This window comes from Hyposmocoma kahamanoa, unplaced genomic scaffold, assembly GCF_003589595.1.
Source record: "Hyposmocoma kahamanoa isolate Upper Pololo Valley unplaced genomic scaffold, ASM358959v1 138, whole genome shotgun sequence".
Lineage (NCBI taxonomy): Eukaryota > Metazoa > Arthropoda > Insecta > Lepidoptera > Cosmopterigidae > Hyposmocoma > Hyposmocoma kahamanoa.
Window position 1 is genome coordinate 6,167,928 of NW_020653492.1, and position 18,089 is coordinate 6,186,016.

At 38.8% G+C, this 18,089-nt stretch overlaps 1 protein-coding gene across 1 annotated transcript in view; it reads right to left on the reverse strand.

The window, feature by feature from the left end:
- Positions 1-4,528: 4,528 nt before the first annotated feature.
- LOC113240413 (pyruvate dehydrogenase E1 component subunit beta, mitochondrial-like) overlaps positions 4,529-18,089 on the reverse strand; it is a 55,850-nt gene continuing 42,289 nt past the window's right edge. The window contains exons 2-6 of the mRNA XM_026477703.1: positions 17,900-18,022; positions 14,986-15,087; positions 10,300-10,419; positions 8,768-8,948; positions 4,529-5,905 (exon numbers count right to left, since the gene is read on the reverse strand). Coding sequence (XP_026333488.1) covers positions 5,881-5,905; positions 8,768-8,948; positions 10,300-10,419; positions 14,986-15,087; positions 17,900-18,022 — 551 coding nt within the window. The 3' untranslated portion in view covers positions 4,529-5,880. The remainder of the gene's footprint in view (positions 5,906-8,767; positions 8,949-10,299; positions 10,420-14,985; positions 15,088-17,899; positions 18,023-18,089) is intronic.

Below are 18,089 nucleotides of genomic sequence, written 5' to 3' on the forward strand. Positions count from 1 at the left end.
AGTCATAGGTATCTGTCGGAGATCCGATAACCGATGGAGGGAGCGAGTTCTTGAGTGGAGACATATCTATGGTGGAGACCACGGCTCGGAAAACGTAGTATAGCACGCCCTATAGCCAGATGGCGTGAGGATTTGCGAAGGGCTGCTGACAATAGATGGATGCAACGAGCTGAGGACCGTGCGAAATGGCGAGCATTGGGAGAGGTCTATGTCCAGCAGTGGACTACGATACGCTGTTGATGATGATGACTGTAGATGTGTTGTGAAATACGCGTTATAGATCTAACGAAACAGTTTCCAACGATATAAAATTGGCAAAATAAAACCATTGACTAAAGTCATAGCAATTTCCCAAAAATCCAGCGATAAAGGCAACAACGGCCGAGCTATTGTTCAGGGACAGGGAGCCGGTGACAGCGTGATGGATTGGGCCACTGCCACTTCTATTCCATACCGTGTCACTAGTTAAAAGTGTAGATGTGTATATATATCGGATTCTGGGACATACATGAGTTTCGGCTTCGAGATAAGCTTATATTTATCACACGAAATGGTATAAATATATAACGCACACACACTGAACATAGTCCCGCACTAGGGAAACCCTGTGTCGCGGGTGCCCTGGACACACGCATAGACAACAACAAATATGAACGAGAATTCTCAATTAAGAGTCCATATACCTACTACTCCAACTCGAATTAAAATTTTTCCCGTACTAAGTCGGTTTTATCGCGTGTGTCAAACGGCAAAGACCTGACTTTATTCGAGAATAGATATCGTATACTACACGTGTTCTATTTAGTTCAGTTGATATAATAAAAACTATATATATGTATATGTTAATTACCTATTGAATTTAGCGGTTTTCTTGTAAAATTACGAGGTAAGTTTGTTTTTTTTTTGTATCGGAAAATTTTTAGGAACCGTGTTTTCACACCGTATACAATTCAGTATATATCCTCAATTTTACTATATGTTTTTTCCAAAGCGGTTGATTTAATATCAAAGCTGACAGACGGTTCGACTCCGCGTCGCGGTGTTACCTACGAATTTAATTTCTAAGTTAGATTTACTTGTGTTTATTAGCAATACCTCTCCCTAACGCTGCAAGAAAACATTGTGATGAAATCAGCACGTCGAAGAAGGTTTGCAACCCTAGTATTAATGTGGTCTGTGCCTTGGAAAACGTGAGCGGCCTAAACCCTTTTCTATGCCCAGCCATTCCATAAAAGATTAATACACAGAGAGAAACTTTTTGATGTACATTTTTTTCTAACAATCAGGAAACTTTATTTTATACTTTTTTCCAAAACTTGTTACCCAATATATTTTCTCTATTACTTTCTATTGTCCCCTTTATCATAAGTAACTTAAAAGTTTGATCGGAAAAATGTTATTTATTTAGTTTAATTTAGAATCCAATAAACTGAAATAATGATTTTTTTCATCAAACTCGTGAAGTTACATCGATTTGTGTTGTAAGGGATGATAATATGCTGCTGGCATAACTCACTCTTATTATAATAGCGTCATGCATATACAAAGTACTGTCGGTACATAAAATGACTTGACAGAGGGGTAATTGTTTGAGAGGATTTGAAATCATTTGTCGTAGATTTTTTCGTAACGGGAAAAATATCTGTACGAATAGAACCTTTTTGCTACAATGGAAGGGTTCAAGTCTTGTATTGTTTGAACCCATGGTATGTCGTTTTAAATGAAATGGATATATTATTTTAAAAGGATGTGTTATTAGCTATTTGAGCTGAACAACTTGGTTTTTGCAGTAACCGCAAGAGAGACACAGAAGTGATTAACAACCGTCAGTAGTCTAACCATCAACCCGACAAGGGAAAATACTGGTAACGGTTTAGTAAATGAGTATGCGACTCTACGCATGCTCTGTTTCAGGTAGACTGGGTTCAGCCGTCCGATGAGTTGCAACGGGGAGCACGTTTTTTTATATCAAGTGACGAGACAATGATCGCCTGATGGTAAGCTACACGCCTGTCCATAACAGTTGCAGTGCCACTCAGAGTTTTAAATCGCAAAGATCTGAGGGGCATCGCTACTGCGCCCGTCACCTTGAGAGTGTCCCATGTGCTTGTAATTTCACCATCACCCTTCAAAAACTGGAACACAGTAATGCTGACATTACTGCTTGGCGGCAGAAATAGTAAGGTAGTTCTTTCTTGGACGAACTCTTTCACAAGTGGCTGACTCTATTGCTACTAAATTAATCTAAAGTAATGTTTGGATAAATATTCATGATCGCAGAAATTATTCCATTAACACAAATTCTTACCGTCCTACTTATTTCGCATTATTGGAGTAAGTGTGGACCGTGGTCTCCATAGATATCCAAAAGCTACGCTCCTGACATTCTTGTTGTTTTTTTCATTCCTATAAATCTTCACACACGTTCATTTACCATGTATCAACAGTTTTGAAATTGCCTTTATTAATAAATCAAATCATTCCAGTTTATAATTATCCTTGCTGGGTGTACTATTGTAAGCAGTGACAGTACCGTACACATGTATTTTAGGTACAGCGAAATCCGTCTGAGTGATGGATCACCCTACATTGTAGGGAGCACAAATTATACTCTTATCCTGTGGATTGACAGCTTTTTGTTGGTCTTTAATTTTTTTTGGTGCAAAAATGTCACTTGAAATTGAGACGGGCTTTCGGATACCTAATGTGATTACTTTATTAAAATGTTAGAGAAAAAAAGCGGGACGTGGCGATGAAACGTGGGCTTATAGAATAGATTTGTTATTGTTTTGCATAGGTAGTTTCTTATTGTAACGTACATGTACGTTGCAGTTCTGAGCACGGGTCTTTTTTAGTTAGGGTTTAATCAATCAGGATCTTAACGTTATCAAATGATTGTGAATTTTTCATCACGATGCTTTCCTTTTCCTTTACGAGTCGTACGTAGGTGCGTGCCGTCACAAGGATTCGAGTTAGTGTTGTAAAAAACTCGAGTCCGGGGGTCACATTTTAGTACTCGATTCAAATTCACAAGACCTGACTCATAACGACTCACTGCTCGATGTAGTACGAGCCTCAAGTCCGATATTAGTGCTAGAGTCTATACATGTGTTGTGGTGTATTAACCCGAGCATAATTACTGTTTCTTTCTGTTATAAATAACCATATTGGGTTTTTGTTTAATTCGTGAGCAATACCTAGTAGTATTTTACTTTACTCGTACTCGCTTTGTAGTGTAGAAGTCGCTTCCAGTTGAGTGTTAGAACTCAAGTTTTGTTCAAACTCGTGTTAGGTTTACCACTCGAGTCCGTGGTCAGATGACTCGCGTACGACTCGACCCAGACTCGTGAATGCAAAATTGAGTCGAGTTAATAAATGTAGACGTTCTCCCACTGATATACTTCCGCACTTTACGTTAGCCTTACTAGCGAGTAGGAGAGTTTAATGAATGTGACCATTTAAAGCTTGTTTACCTATAAAAAGATATTTGTATTGTTTTTTAAGCTCTATATTGAATAGCATAGTTTGTAATTAGATCCAGAAAAAGGTTGGTTGTACTTCTAAGACACTGATGGAAACCTACTACAATAGTTATAACTTTATAATTGTAATAAATTGCAAGGATCTTAGGGACATTGTCACTATGCCTGTCCCACATCACATCTTGGCGGCAGAAATAGGTAAGGTGGCAGTACTTACCTGGACGAACTCTTTCATACGGAGTTCTACTGCTACTATTGGTTACACCTCGTTGCACATCTTTCAACCGAAACATAAAAACTCGAAAACATTTGTTTTTTTTTCTAAAATTTGTTTAATAATAAACTCTTTGTCTTTTTAACTTTTATTTAATTTCTTTTTACAATTTGTAATATAATAATAATAAAACTAATAAACTATAAATATTTTTACAAACATTGTTTACCAGACGCGCGAGGCAGTGAACCCGTCTTGTGTTCGATTGTTCGAACAGTACGTATGGGCTTCATATTGACACGGTCAAAAAGTTACTTTTGCTGTCTGAAAATAATCTTACACTTTCAATTTAACTGTTTAAAGTAATGCGAATTATATATTGGAGAATAAATAATAGCGATATGATAACGTCACATGTTATGGTAAATAAAATAAAGGCCAAAGTTTGAGCATCACATGCCAATAACGCATCAACAACTGCAAAATATACTACAACGGTTTAGGTAAATACTAAATGTAAACAAACCGTAATGAAGTATTTTATGAGGCATCCCTGGTTACTTATAGTAAAATTATAATTAATTTTTTGAAAATGGTTCTAAGTATATAATAATATTTACAGGTAACAGACAACATTATTACCTATTTAAAATAATACTTAATTATATAACTATCCTACGATAAACAACCTAAATCTCAGCCCTTTAAAAAGATGGCAGCTAATATACGACCTAATTAAAGGGTATAGCTGTAATACGACGTATGAAACTCACTACTAAATAATTGTATTTGACCAGTTAACCAAGTGACAGCTGAAGTTTGTTTACTTTTAGTGAACTACGTAAACCTATAGCGACATAATTTTTAGAAATTTGTAGATTACAAAGGAATACTTGTGTATATTAATAAGTTTAATATTTATTAGCCACTTGGATGTCCGCTGAAGGGACATGATATCGTGCTAATGCTTTATTACAGTATCCTCTCACTGCTTGATCGGCAGTGAGATTATTACCCCCTACACACATTGTACTACGTGTACCTCTATTCTGCTACCAACCTCAATTTTTCGTCCCTTCGCTCATTTACCTATCTATTTTTCGACCTACATTTATTTTAAGGTCACGATTTAAGGCTACACAAACAACAAAGGTCAATGGCTACACTGGATAGATTGTAGGGATGACCCTTGAGGGGTCACCGTTAGATTTTGACAGGGTAGTTGTTATGCTAATCTTACTGTAAATTTCATGTACTGCAGGCGGTTAGTATTTTTAACCGACCTCAAAAAAAGGAGGAGGTTCTCAATTGGACTGTTTTGATTATTTTTTTGTTGGAAAGAGGGTGCCTCAGTAGTGGTACCATTTCAATTTGAATAAAATATTCCACTTATAAGGGTGGCAAACTAGGGGATACACTACAGTGACACACAAAGCACACCTTCCATTAAAATTATATGATCATCGTTAAAATATACCGATTAAAATGAATTATTCTATATATATATATATATGTCACGAGCAATTTAATACGCCCAGTCATTATAGATAATGACCAATTTGCCTTCACAATGCTCGCGTTAATCATATTTCCCGGTCAGTATGAATCCACCGTATCTTGGTCAAAGTAAACAACACAAATGGTCTCTATTGTTTTAGGTTATTGCCCGGTAGAACTAGGGAACTATTCATGTCGCTTGGTCGAAGTGATAAATTCACGCTTTCATAAGCTTCTATATATCAAATGTGCAGTTGAGCATGATTAATACGGACCAGCCTAAGAAATAAATTTATTAATTTGGCCGATGCTCTTGGTTATTATTTATAATGATCGCCCCGTATTAATAATGCCCGGTTAATTAAATTGCTCGTAACGTATAAATAATCAAAGAAATAATTTAAATCTTCACAAGTGATAGGAAATAGTGACGTTGCCAGATCGCATATTCAATGCTAAGAGAATATAATTTGTATTTTTTTTATCCGTAATCGGGTTTTTGACAGCATTTTATCTAGTTCTTTTAATTGACAACTTACTGGAACGCGTTACAAACGTGCGTGTTTTCGGACAGTAAAAGTGTAGCGTCTGGACGATTCCGTGCATGTTATATTCCGTATAAATAATAAATAATGATTTATTTACAGTGTAAACCCTTTCATTTCGCTAGAGATTCGCTGGCTTTGGCTATTGACTCGCGGCTTGCTGGATTCTGGAACGAGAATTGTGAAATTGAGCATTAATTACTTCGCAGGACGGGAAAGTGTAGAATGTGTTGAGGCTATCAGCGCAAACGTGGTGCAACCTATACTTCGTTTCAATCCATTGTACGGAAAAAGTAAACAAAACAGGGGTCTACTATGAACTTTTATTACGATTCAGTTTAGGATATGAAATGTACTATCCTTTTTTTTTTTTTTTTGACGGGGGGAAAATCTTTATGGATACCCCTGAGCCCAGGGAGACTCAGGGGTTATGTGGGGACTCTCCCTCCACACTGGAAGGTATATCACTATCCTGCCTTTTTATAAAAAAAAGAACATATACTAAACTTCATGGCAAGGCCTCACGTCACCGACCATAGATTGTTTAGTGGTGGCCAATTGTAGTGTCAACAAAAAATCAGTTAATTAATTGAATGAATTGATTTGTTTAATTTGTAGTTTTGTCTGTAATTAGACCAGAACTCTTACCCTTCAAAACCGGATCACAGTAATGCTGACATTACTGCTTGGCGGCAGAAATAGGTAAGGTGGTACTTCTCTGGATGAATTTTTTCATAAGGGGCCATTTAATAGCAGTAGACTGCTACTAAATGTGGTTCGATACTGAGTGATAATATTCCATACGTAGGATTAAAATTAATAATCTATACGGGCTGTTGTGTGTTGTTGAGTGGAAATTCGTACACTCACTGTCTTGACGATAAGTTGTAGAGGGTCGAGTGTATAAAAAAGTTTCTTGACTATGAAAATTATAATTTTTGAACAATTGTAAAATATTAGTTATCGTTATTGTAATGACGGAAAGTTTGCATAATTATGTATTGTGAAGTACGTAATATTGAAAATGTATTAAGGCATGAATCCCGTTATATTACACAACAGCAAAAAAATGTAACAGTTATACAGGCTGTATGTTTGAAAGTGGGACATACTAATAGAGTGCGTTATATTCCTGATTCTCAACCCAAAGAAATAATAAACTAATGAACTTAAACTTTACAAAAAATATTTTTTTTTTTTATCGACTACTACTTGAGCACAACATTAGTTATCGAAATCTATGCACATCACTATTATTGCTCCGACGCAGCGGCGAAAAGCAAAGCACAGGTCGGGGGTGAGAACGCGGGCGCATACGCGAAATTGCTCAGTCCACGCGCGACCTTGATCTAATGAAGACACGTAAATTATTTGTCCTTCCGCTCGCCTGATCGCCGCAAAATGGGTATTTATTCTAACGTGGAATTGACTGAGATGGTGCGACTTTACGCAATAAGTGGTGATAGTGTGAGGCAAGCTATTGAAATGTTCCCAAATCGGAGTTTACGCGGAGGAGGTGAACAGTGTTTCGACAATGTTGCGTTGCGTGAGAGGGTAATCTCAGCATTTTATACTGTGAGACAAAATGTGTTTGTGTTGTACAATTTAAAACAAAATTTACTATGCCGTGCTAGACTATGCATTGTGGAAAACGGTGGACATTTTGAACACTTGCTCCGTACCACGTAAGTGTAAATAAACTGTAAATAATTAAAAAATCAATCGTTGTAATTAATTTGATTTCACATTTTTAACTACGCCAAAAACCTCAATTCTTATTAAATGATAACTACTTACTAAAACATTTCGATGATAAATCAAGTAAAAAACAATTAACATAACCTAAAACGTAAATGTGAAATCATTGTTATTGTTGCTGTCTCACTCGGCGCTCGCTTGGTAGCAGTCCCATTGCACTCGAAATTAAGCATAAAGGGAATCGGTTTATTCCTATCTACACTTCAAAACACATTTGTTGATTTATTTTTTGTTCTGTCCTATATCCTAATTTTATTTCAGTCTATGTTAAGTTGTAATATGATTTACTATGACATGTATGAATATGTCTCACTTTCAAATATACAGCCTGTATATCCTATGTATTAAATCCATATTTAATATATATTATTCTTAAAGTTCAATTATCGTAGTGGAAGTCGTTGTTCTAGGGACAAGTACAAATAAAATTCGTAAGGCAAGCCAAATCGTAGTAGAAAAACTGAAGACATGTGCTTAATTATGTACAGTTACATACACTGCTTTATTTATATACATATTATAAGTTCTCTGTGGTGTGTTTAGGAACTGAAAGTTTGGACTGGCGGAGTGGCGGCAAATTAAAATCTATTTTTAGTTTATAGACAAATTAGAGTCGGTCCCAATTATCGTATCGTTCGATATCAAGTAACGTGTGAAATTGTCAAAATTGTTTGTTATTGACATTTTTTTTAATATATAATAGACACACGCTTGGCCACATTTTATTTCGAATAAAATTTCATCTCGACTGATATTAGATTTGAGGTCCAATGAAATTGGCAGTAGTAACATTTTCATAGATAAGAAACCCGTTCTAACAAAATAGGTTATTTTTATGGAGAATACCTTAGAATAATAACGCATAGAACGATAGTTTCATATTAAACGAATTGTTACAAGTGAGGCAAAAATCAAATTCATGTAGGCTAGTTTTAGTAGTAGGTTAATTTTCGGTTTTAGTGAATATTTATATAAAAATACAAGTTGAAACGCGTTACTTCCTTGTGGAATGTGATGTTGGTATCTATTGTATGTTTGTCTGACGTATTCTTACACCCATTTACCGCACATTTCGTCATTTTTAGCTAAAATTCTTGATTTGTACGCGGTGCAAGTTGACCTTGAGCACCGAAGGCCCGCCCGCTCGTGCAGGCCCATTGGGCGCGCTTCAATTTGCCTCACTTAGCGTGTGCGGACTGCGGACTAGGTTTCTATGCGTTATTATTCTAAGGAGAACACATTGTGGACGTGTCGCGGATGCGAGCGCGCACCTGTTGCCCAGCACGGCGCGCGCGGCGGCCGCCACGTCGGCTCTGGCGGGCAGCGCGCGCGCCTCCAGCCCCCGCGCGTAGGGCATCGGCACGTCGGCGCCCGTCACGCGCCACGCGGGCGCGTCCAGCTCGAAGAAGGCGGCCGACTCCATGACGCGCGCGCAGATCTCCGCGCCGATGCCTGCGACACCGATTCGCTAACACTTCAGTCCGTTCGAAACCTCTAACGCCCGGGCAGGACGGAGAAATTTCCAGACCCACGAGTAAACACCACCCGTGTTCAGATTCGACCGATTTCTAAAAATAACTACTTTGTCACAAAAAATAAAATACGAACGAACCCTTCTCCTAAATGCCACGTCAGAAAATAGTAAAACTGACAACAAGCCCCCAAAATCAAAAGTAGATGACGTGTTTCGCAAAAAATAATTTATATCCGAGTTACCAGTACAATAATAATAATAATAACACACACACTCAACATAGCCCCGCACTAGAGAAACTCTGTGTCGCGGGTACCATGGACACACATATAGACAAACACAATTTACACCCAAACTCACGAGAGAAACAAATGTAGGCCATACAAATATTTCTCCCGGCCCGGGAATCGAACCTGGGACCTCTGCGTAGCAGTCCGGCATGGTAACCGTTCGGCCACAGAGGTAGTTACAATAACAATAATCTATGGCAAGTTATTAATTACTCTTACTCTTATAAACTGAATTTTTTTTTGTCATGACTACTTCATGCCTTTTGACCGTACCAATATACAAAATAATTTCCTTTAAATCCTTATCACGTCACAAACCCACAGCACCATTCAACTTCTACTAACTCTGTTTAAGGCTTCTGTAGTTTATTTTCATATAATAATACACCTAATATATTTTATTCACATTACACAACACATCATCTTCAAAACTTCAAATTGGAATATCTTTAACTCCTGACTTTTCGGAACAATAAATCCAAAACAAAATTTGTATAAAAATTTAAAGTCCATATTTTCACATATTTTTCATAAACAGTATACAAATTATATGTCAACAAAAATTTATGCCGAACGGTTACCATTCCAGTCTGTTAAACGGAGATTCCGAGTTCCATTCTCAGGTCGGGAGAAACACTTATATGGCCAATATTCATTTCTCGCGTGAGTTTGTACTATTTCTGGTTGCCCGTATGGACACATATGTGTGTCCACGGCACGGGACTATGAGTGAATGTGAGTATGTATGCGTACTTTGTTCCTTGTAACAAAAAATCTATTACGATAAATAGAAAACAGAAAAATTATTGAAATTAAACAATACAAAACTTCATGATGGTGTAAAACACCACCACGAATAATATTACAATAATTTCTGCCCCCCAAAGTAACAAAGAAAAGCTTTACAAAAGCCAAATAATTTTGTAATAGGACTTCAAACGCGTAATATTGAAAAATGAAATCAATAAAATCGCCTATGAGGGTGGAAAATATACGGTTTTGGCTGAAGCTGACCATGGTGCCAAGTGGAGGAACTCACCCGACTGCGGCCAGCCCTGCTCCACCGTCACCAAGTGGTGCGTCTTGGCCACGGAGCGCGCGATGGCGTCGAAGTCCAGCGGCCGCAGCGACCGCAGGTTGATCACCTCGCACTCGATACCTGCCAATTCACATTTCGCAATAACTCTCACAAAAACACGACCACCATTCACAAATATTTCTACTTATGTATGTATATTAAAACTACAGACTCAACTCCTTTGTGATGTGTGTATAAATCAGGTAAGGTATAAAATACCTAGTCATTCTATGTAATGCCAGTCTTCTTTATGCAGTTAGGCATTGTTAATGAAGTGAAACACGCGCAAGTCGGTTGAACAATGGTTTATTCCATCCGAACACACTGAGGGTAGGACGACTACCCTCGCATAATATATTACATGTTTTCCGTTTGGAAAAGTTTATAATTGTTAGGCTACATACAAGTTATCCTTTTAACATGAGAAACTTTTTATATAACAGAAGAAATACATACACTTTAAATATTGAAATTTTAGTGAACTTAAGTACCAATTTAAAAACTTGATTGACATGATTTTATGCTATAGTTACATGAGTGACACGATTATACATATTTTGCCATAATAATGTAACAAATTGTACCTAATATAAAGAACTCTTTGCACCATTTTACACTTATACCTATTGCTGGAAGGTATTAAATTATACAAAAAAGTAAATAATAGAATCTGATCAATTTTAACAATAAATTTCAGCTTTTAAGCAACTACTCTTTGCTTGCTCCAAATAACAAGTTAGTTAGCATATGCAGTTCGTTCCCTAGACATGGCAATCGGAACTACTGGTGGTACTACTTCGTCGACTTCTGTGGCCTCTGCTGGGAGCACCGCACACCCGTCCCGCGGCGATGAGCCTGCTGTGGCTGCGAGCCGGACACCTGCCGCTCCACAGACACCGCTCCCGGTCAATCGCTCGGAAATAATCACGTGAGCGATTTCGCCGACCCGTCATAATGACGTTTAATTTGTTCCCTATCTACCATCAATCCTCGATAGTCGCGTTTCGGATTTCTAACTGCCTCCGTGGCCGAACGGTTACCATGCCGGACTGCCACGCAGAGGTCCCAGGTTCGATTCCCGGGCCGGAAGAAATGTTTGTATTTATTTCTCTCGTGAGTTTGGGTGTAATTTGTAGTTGTCTATATGTGTGTCCATGGCACCCGCGACACAGGGTTTCCCTAGTGCGGGGCTATGTTGAGTGTGTGCGTTATTATTATTGATCGGGAGTTTTGTAAGTAATCGTCGACCCGTTAATATTTGGGCGGGGCACACATTTTTGAAATAATTTTTTTACTGTTTGGACTGTCCTCTCGCTCTTTCCGTTCGATTGCGGGAAATGCGGGGATGACGTCATGTGAGTCACTTCCCATTCAAACAGAAATGTCTTAAATTCCTGAGAGGTGTAAGCGGGGCCGTTGTCGGTCACCAGTTCTGCCGGTATTCCTGTGTCGCGAATTGTTCCCGCATGAAATCGACTACTCGCCTGGCAGTCATACCGGACAGCTCCCCCACCTCCACGTAATTAGAAAAATAGTCAACCAAAATGATGTATTTTATCTTTCTATACTCGAACATGTCGGAGGCGAGTTTGTGCCAGGGCAGCGGCGACACTTCGTGCTGCAGCAGCGGCTGGCGACGCGCGTTCCACGGCCGCCCAGCCCGGCCAGGACATGACGTCACGCGCGCGTTTGCACCGCTCGACGCCAGGTGGCCCTCGCGAACCCGCGCCGCCGCGCTGGCCGCAGGCGCGAGGGATAAATACACATTCACCTTTGAATAAAATACCGGCGATGTAATGTAACTCTTGACGTCGCGTCTATTTTTAGGCCAGCCTTTTGTAATGTACTCGATTAGCGACTTGCAGTCCGCGTCGGTCTGTCTCCTTTCTTACTGCCTCCATTTTTCGATTGCTAAACGGTAAGTTCTCTAACATAAAACACGTTTGCGCTTCCACTTCGTCCGTTACCCGGTCGCGCTTCGAGTCCTTCATGGGGGCCCGCGACAGCGTATCTGCAATATGCATATACTTACCGGAGGTATATACTACTTTAATGTCGAATCCTTGGACTCTCACCATTAACGATTTGTTGAATAGAGCTTCCAGAGGTTTACGGTCCGATTGAACGGCTACGTCACTCCGGCCCAGGACGCGCTGTCTGAACCGCTCGCCGGCGAACCCAACGGCATCTCCTCGACCTGGGCCCACCCGGCCTGCGCGTCGTGGGCGCGTCGCCGCCGGTCGTCCTCCGCCGCGGCGCCGCGGCTCCCGCGGCCACTCACTCCTTGAGCGGCGACCGCAGACCCCTCGCACGCTCCGAGTCATTTTGAATGAATTTCGACAGATACTTGACCGTACCCAAAAACCTCAAGAGCGATTTTCGGTCGCTCGGGTATGGCATCTCCATGATGGCCTTCACCTTCGAGTCGTCGTCTTAAATATGCGATTACTGCCACGGCAAATTTACACTTCTCGCGATTAAATTTAATGCCTATTTCTCGCGCCCGCTCCAGTAAACTACCTGACCTCTTATCGTGCTCGTTCCTATTACGTCCCCACGCAATAACGTCATCGATAAAAGATTCGACGCTCTCCAAGTTTTCGAGATGCTGTCTGAGTCGGGCGTGAAAAATCTTTGGCGCACAATTTACTCTGGTACCGTCCGAACGGTGTACTGAAGGTATAGAGGCCCGCGCTCGCATCATCAACACGCAGGCGCCGCGCGCCGCAATCGCACCGCCAGCTCCAGCGCCGTCGGCAGCGCGGGTGCTGCCATCCTTCTCCTGTACTAATACGACAGCGTTTACCCAGTCAGTCGTACGCGTGATTTTCCTCACTGCACCTAGCGCTTCCATCCTGCGCAACTCTTGTAATATCTTATCTTTAAAACCGAAACAAATTTTCTTAGTCGGGCACACGACTGGCTGCACTCTTATCTACAGAAATATACTATATTTACCAAAAAATTTCCCAAACCTTTAAACAAATCATCATACTGACCACATTTATAGTATCGACATAAGTGACTAATCCTAATGCGAGACGGCCTTTGAAACCAATTACATTCTGACATTTAAAGTTCGCGACAACAAAAGGTAACTCATATTGTTTAACATTTATACGTGAATGAAATCTTATCAATGCCTAGTACCGGCAACCGGTTTCCTGTGAAAGAAAGTATTCGCTTTGTATACGGCTTAAGGTTCATAATGGAAAAGTCCAAGCATAAATAATATTTTTTAGAAATAACATTAAGCATTTCTACCATTACAAGAAATTGTCTCATGCCATTCATCAAGTGGCTTACTGTTTCAATTGTCCTTATTAATGCCGTCGACGTAAAAAAGTTCCTGGGAGTCGTCGTCGCATTTAATGGCCGCACTATCGACGTTTAGATTGAGCACTTTACTAATTTCTTTCTTTCGCTCAAACACACGCGAATAATGACCGTTCCAGTCGCACGCAGCATACCGCGTTTGCGCCGGAACTATTGCCAGCTGTGCGCTGCTGATGCACTGGCCTTCCTCCTGTGACTTCTCTGCCGCCTGACACATTTCTATCGCCTTGGGTAGCGTTAGACCATCCGTGCGAACTAATCTATTTCTCACTGTGTCGTTATTGATGCCGCAGACGATTTTATCACGCAGCAAACTCTCGTTCAACTCCCCAAACTCACACTGCTGACTCAATAATCGCAACGCCGTCACACACTGAACGATGTTTTCTGCATCTTCTTGCCCGCGCGTGAAGAATTTATAACAGCGAACTGTGATATTAGGTTTTGCACTCAAATATGTGTCGAATTTCTTCAATGCACACGTGACGTCATTTTCACTTTCGCCCGCATCAAAAGTAAAAGTCGTAAATACTTCGTACCCCGCCGATCCGAATAGGTTCACCAACAAACTAGCCTGTACCTCTTTAGGCTCTTTGCTCACTCCGGAGGCCTTTAGAAAAACCTGAAACAATTTCCGCCGGAGGACGCGCGTGTTCCATAACTTATGGACGCTTTCGACACTTCACTCACTAATCCACTTATATAACGTAAATAATTATGGGCTCGAACACTTATATCCGCTAAAAGAAACCCCACCGCTGTCACCATGAAGTGAAGTACACGCAAGTCGGTTGAACACTGGTTTATTCCATCCAAACACACTGAGGGTACGACGACTACCCTCGCATAATATATTACAGTTAATATTTTTTAAACTATTATACACATTTCTTAGGCATTGTATAGAATAAGATTAGATTTGGCCGTAGATTTGGCGAAATATTAAATGAAAAAAAAAAAAAATCAAATCAAGTATTTTCAGTTTGTGTTTCCGGGCTAGTTTGAACCCTTCCTGTGGGCATGGGTTAGGTTAGTATACGAGAAATTGCAGAATTAAATTAATAAAAATATTTTTTTATGTTATCAAGAGACGGGACAAGCAAAAAATGCGCCTAGTGATAAGCGACACGTCTACCTATAACAGTTGCAGTGCCACTCAAGAGTTTTGAATCGCAAAGATCTGCTAATGCAACCGTCACCCAATGCTCACGTTACTGCTTGGCGGCAGAAATAGGTACGAGGCCAGGACTTCTTTGGACTAACTCTTTCAGAGGGGGTCCTGCCGCTGCTAAAATATATACCAAGACATACCTTCCCCCGCCAGGTCGTTGGCGGCCTGCAGCGCCGTGTCCGTGGCTCTGCCCGCGCACACGAGCGTGATATGTTTGCCTTCACGTTCCACTTTTGCCTTGCCTGGAATCATTACCGACAAAGGCCAATCAAAATCTCATTTCAAAAATGTCTAGGACAGTTGTTATTTTTATTTTATTCGGAACAACAACAGCTATAAATAACGATTTACAGTGAATATTTTTAGGTAAAGCCAGCAACGCCAATTACAATTGTTCACGTCCTCATTTTCAATTATCAAAATTATGGTAAGAGTAACACCACATAAAAACAAAAAAACACGAAAGCAAAAAGAATAAAGCGATGTGAAGTGTTCAATCCTGCCTCACAAAAAAGCATGCATTAAAAAATAAAAAATGTTAATATATAAATAAACACGAAACAAGAAAAATAAACCAATTCTGTAAGTGGTACTCCGCACTGTAATCAAATTTCAGTTATTTTCAAATAAGACTGTTTCCAATGTCATTAAACTTCAAGTCATTTAAATATTTAATGTATGTCGTTTAGATTTAAGTATGAAAATCTCTGAAAATGTCGCTAGTTAAGCCAGTTCATACGAAGGCCGATAAAACTGATTTAAGCAACTACCGTCCCATTGCTTTATTACCGACATCGGCCAAAGTAATGGAGACTGCGATGTCAAAAAGACTCATTGCATTTTTTGAAAAGTTTAAAGTTCTCCATGACAGCCAATATGGTTTCCGTAAAAATAGAACCACGGTCCTAGCCTTATATAAGTACGTTCAGACAATATTAAACATAATTAACAACAAAAATACGCGGTGGGTTTGCTACTCGATATGAGTAAGGCATAGGATAGAGTAAATTATAAAATATTACTAGACAAGCTCTTTTATTTGGGTGAAAGAGGCCTAGCTGTTAAATCATATCCTCAAATCCCAGTGCGTTCAAATTGAAAACACTAATTTTCGTACAGGCGAAATTGAGCATGTCAGATCAAATGTCATCTCTATCACTGGTTCTATTCCTCAGGGAAGCGTGCTGGGCTGCATTCTGTTTCTTGTGTACGTAAATGACCTTCCTTACTTAATTCCTTTCGATAGTATATTATTTGCGGATGACGTCTCTGTTGTTTTGCCTTGCACGTGTACTAATTCACTACAGAAGGACTTAGATGCGATAATGGATTCACTCACAGAATGGCTCGATCAAAATAACCTACAACTAAACTTAGAAAAAACTAAATTGATTCAATTTAAACCCCGTTAAAAAATTGCTTTGGATATCAACTATATATATAAATCAAACAAATTAGAAATGGTAGATTCGGCAACTATGTTAGGTATTGAAATAGATACAGACATAAATTGGAAACCTTATATTCAAAAATTATCTAGCCGTTTATCTTCACATGTATATGCTCTTAGACAACTGAAACGTGTTACTGACCTAAAAACGGCCCTCTCCGCTTATTATGCGTTTGCCCACTCGCGACTAGCCTATGGGATTATACTGTGGGGAAACAGCTCGTATTGTCAAGAAATTTTTGTTCTACAAAAAAAAAAACCAGAATAATAATAATAATAATAGTCAACAGGCTGAGAGGAAAAAACATCTATAATAATAATAATAATAATAACGCTCACAATCAACATAGCCCCGCACTAGGGAAACCCTGTGTCGCGGGTGCCATGGACACACACATAGACAACCACAAATTACACCCAAACTCACGAGAGAAATAAATGTAGGCCATACAAGTATGTCTCCCGGCCCGGGAATCGAACCTGGGACCTCTGCGTGGCAGTCCGGCATGGTAACCGTTCGGCCACGGAGGCAGTTAATATTAACCAACATAAAACAAAGACTCCTGTAAACCGTATTTTACAAAAATTAACATACTGACTCTTACATGCCTATATACATTTATAAAGCCTGTAAGTTCGTTACAAAACGCGCAGATTTATACTCTCCGATATATAAAATAAGACGTAATAATCGTTACCATAACAAGCTTAAGCTTCCTCCCTCTAGCCTAAAATTATTTTCTTGCGTACCACACCCTAATATATGTAATAAAAGTATATAACCACATCTTCATCTTCAAAATTTGGATAAAGATACGGTCTTTGAAAAATTAAAAAAAAAATTCTAAACAAAAAAAACCTATTACATATAATATGTCTGAATTTTTTGGTGATAAATGTATTTGTAATTGATTTCATGTCTATATGAAGTGTAGGTAATAATTGAAAATACAGTAAACATTATTATTAGAAATATGTGTACGAATAATATATATTACAATAATAAAATAAGTGTACGAATAATATATATTATATGTTGAAATAATTGTATCATTAGGTTTAAGTTTAAAATGTGCTACGCCCTAACAGGGTATCACATGTATGTATCGTAAGTTTATTAAAATGTGAATAGCAATAAATGGAATTAAATTAAATGTAATAGTAATATAAATTTTTAATAATTATAAAAATAATAATTTAATTAATTTGAAGATAAAAATATTATGTAATAATGATGTTTATTAATAATGATAAAATCAATAATATAATTAATTGTCTTAGCTAATTAACTACGTTCAAGCTTGCAATGTATTTAAATTCCATTGTAACTTTGCTACACCCTTACAGGGTATATCACATGCATAAGTATATCTTACATGTGAAATGCAAATATATGAATATGAATATGAATATTTAGCAATATTTTAATAGGTAGGTCAAAAATTTTGTCAAATTTTACTATAAGTAATTCCCCATAAAATACCTCAATACGTTTTGTTTACATTTACTTTATTACCTAAACCTTTATAAATATAAATTAACAATCCATTCACCGTCCTTAAGGAAGTAGGCATGCTTGTTGAAAGTTTGCGAAGGCAACTTACCAATTGGCAAAACAAAATCGTTTGAAAGAGCCTCGTCAGACATGGGAAATGCAACACCATACATAATTTCATCCTCGAGTACCACCACTGGGTCGGGATCTCTGATGGCTGCTTTTAGTAGACCTGGAATTTTATTAGATTACAAATAAATGCCGGTTCCGGAAAATGTGTGGTAATCACTTGTGTCAAT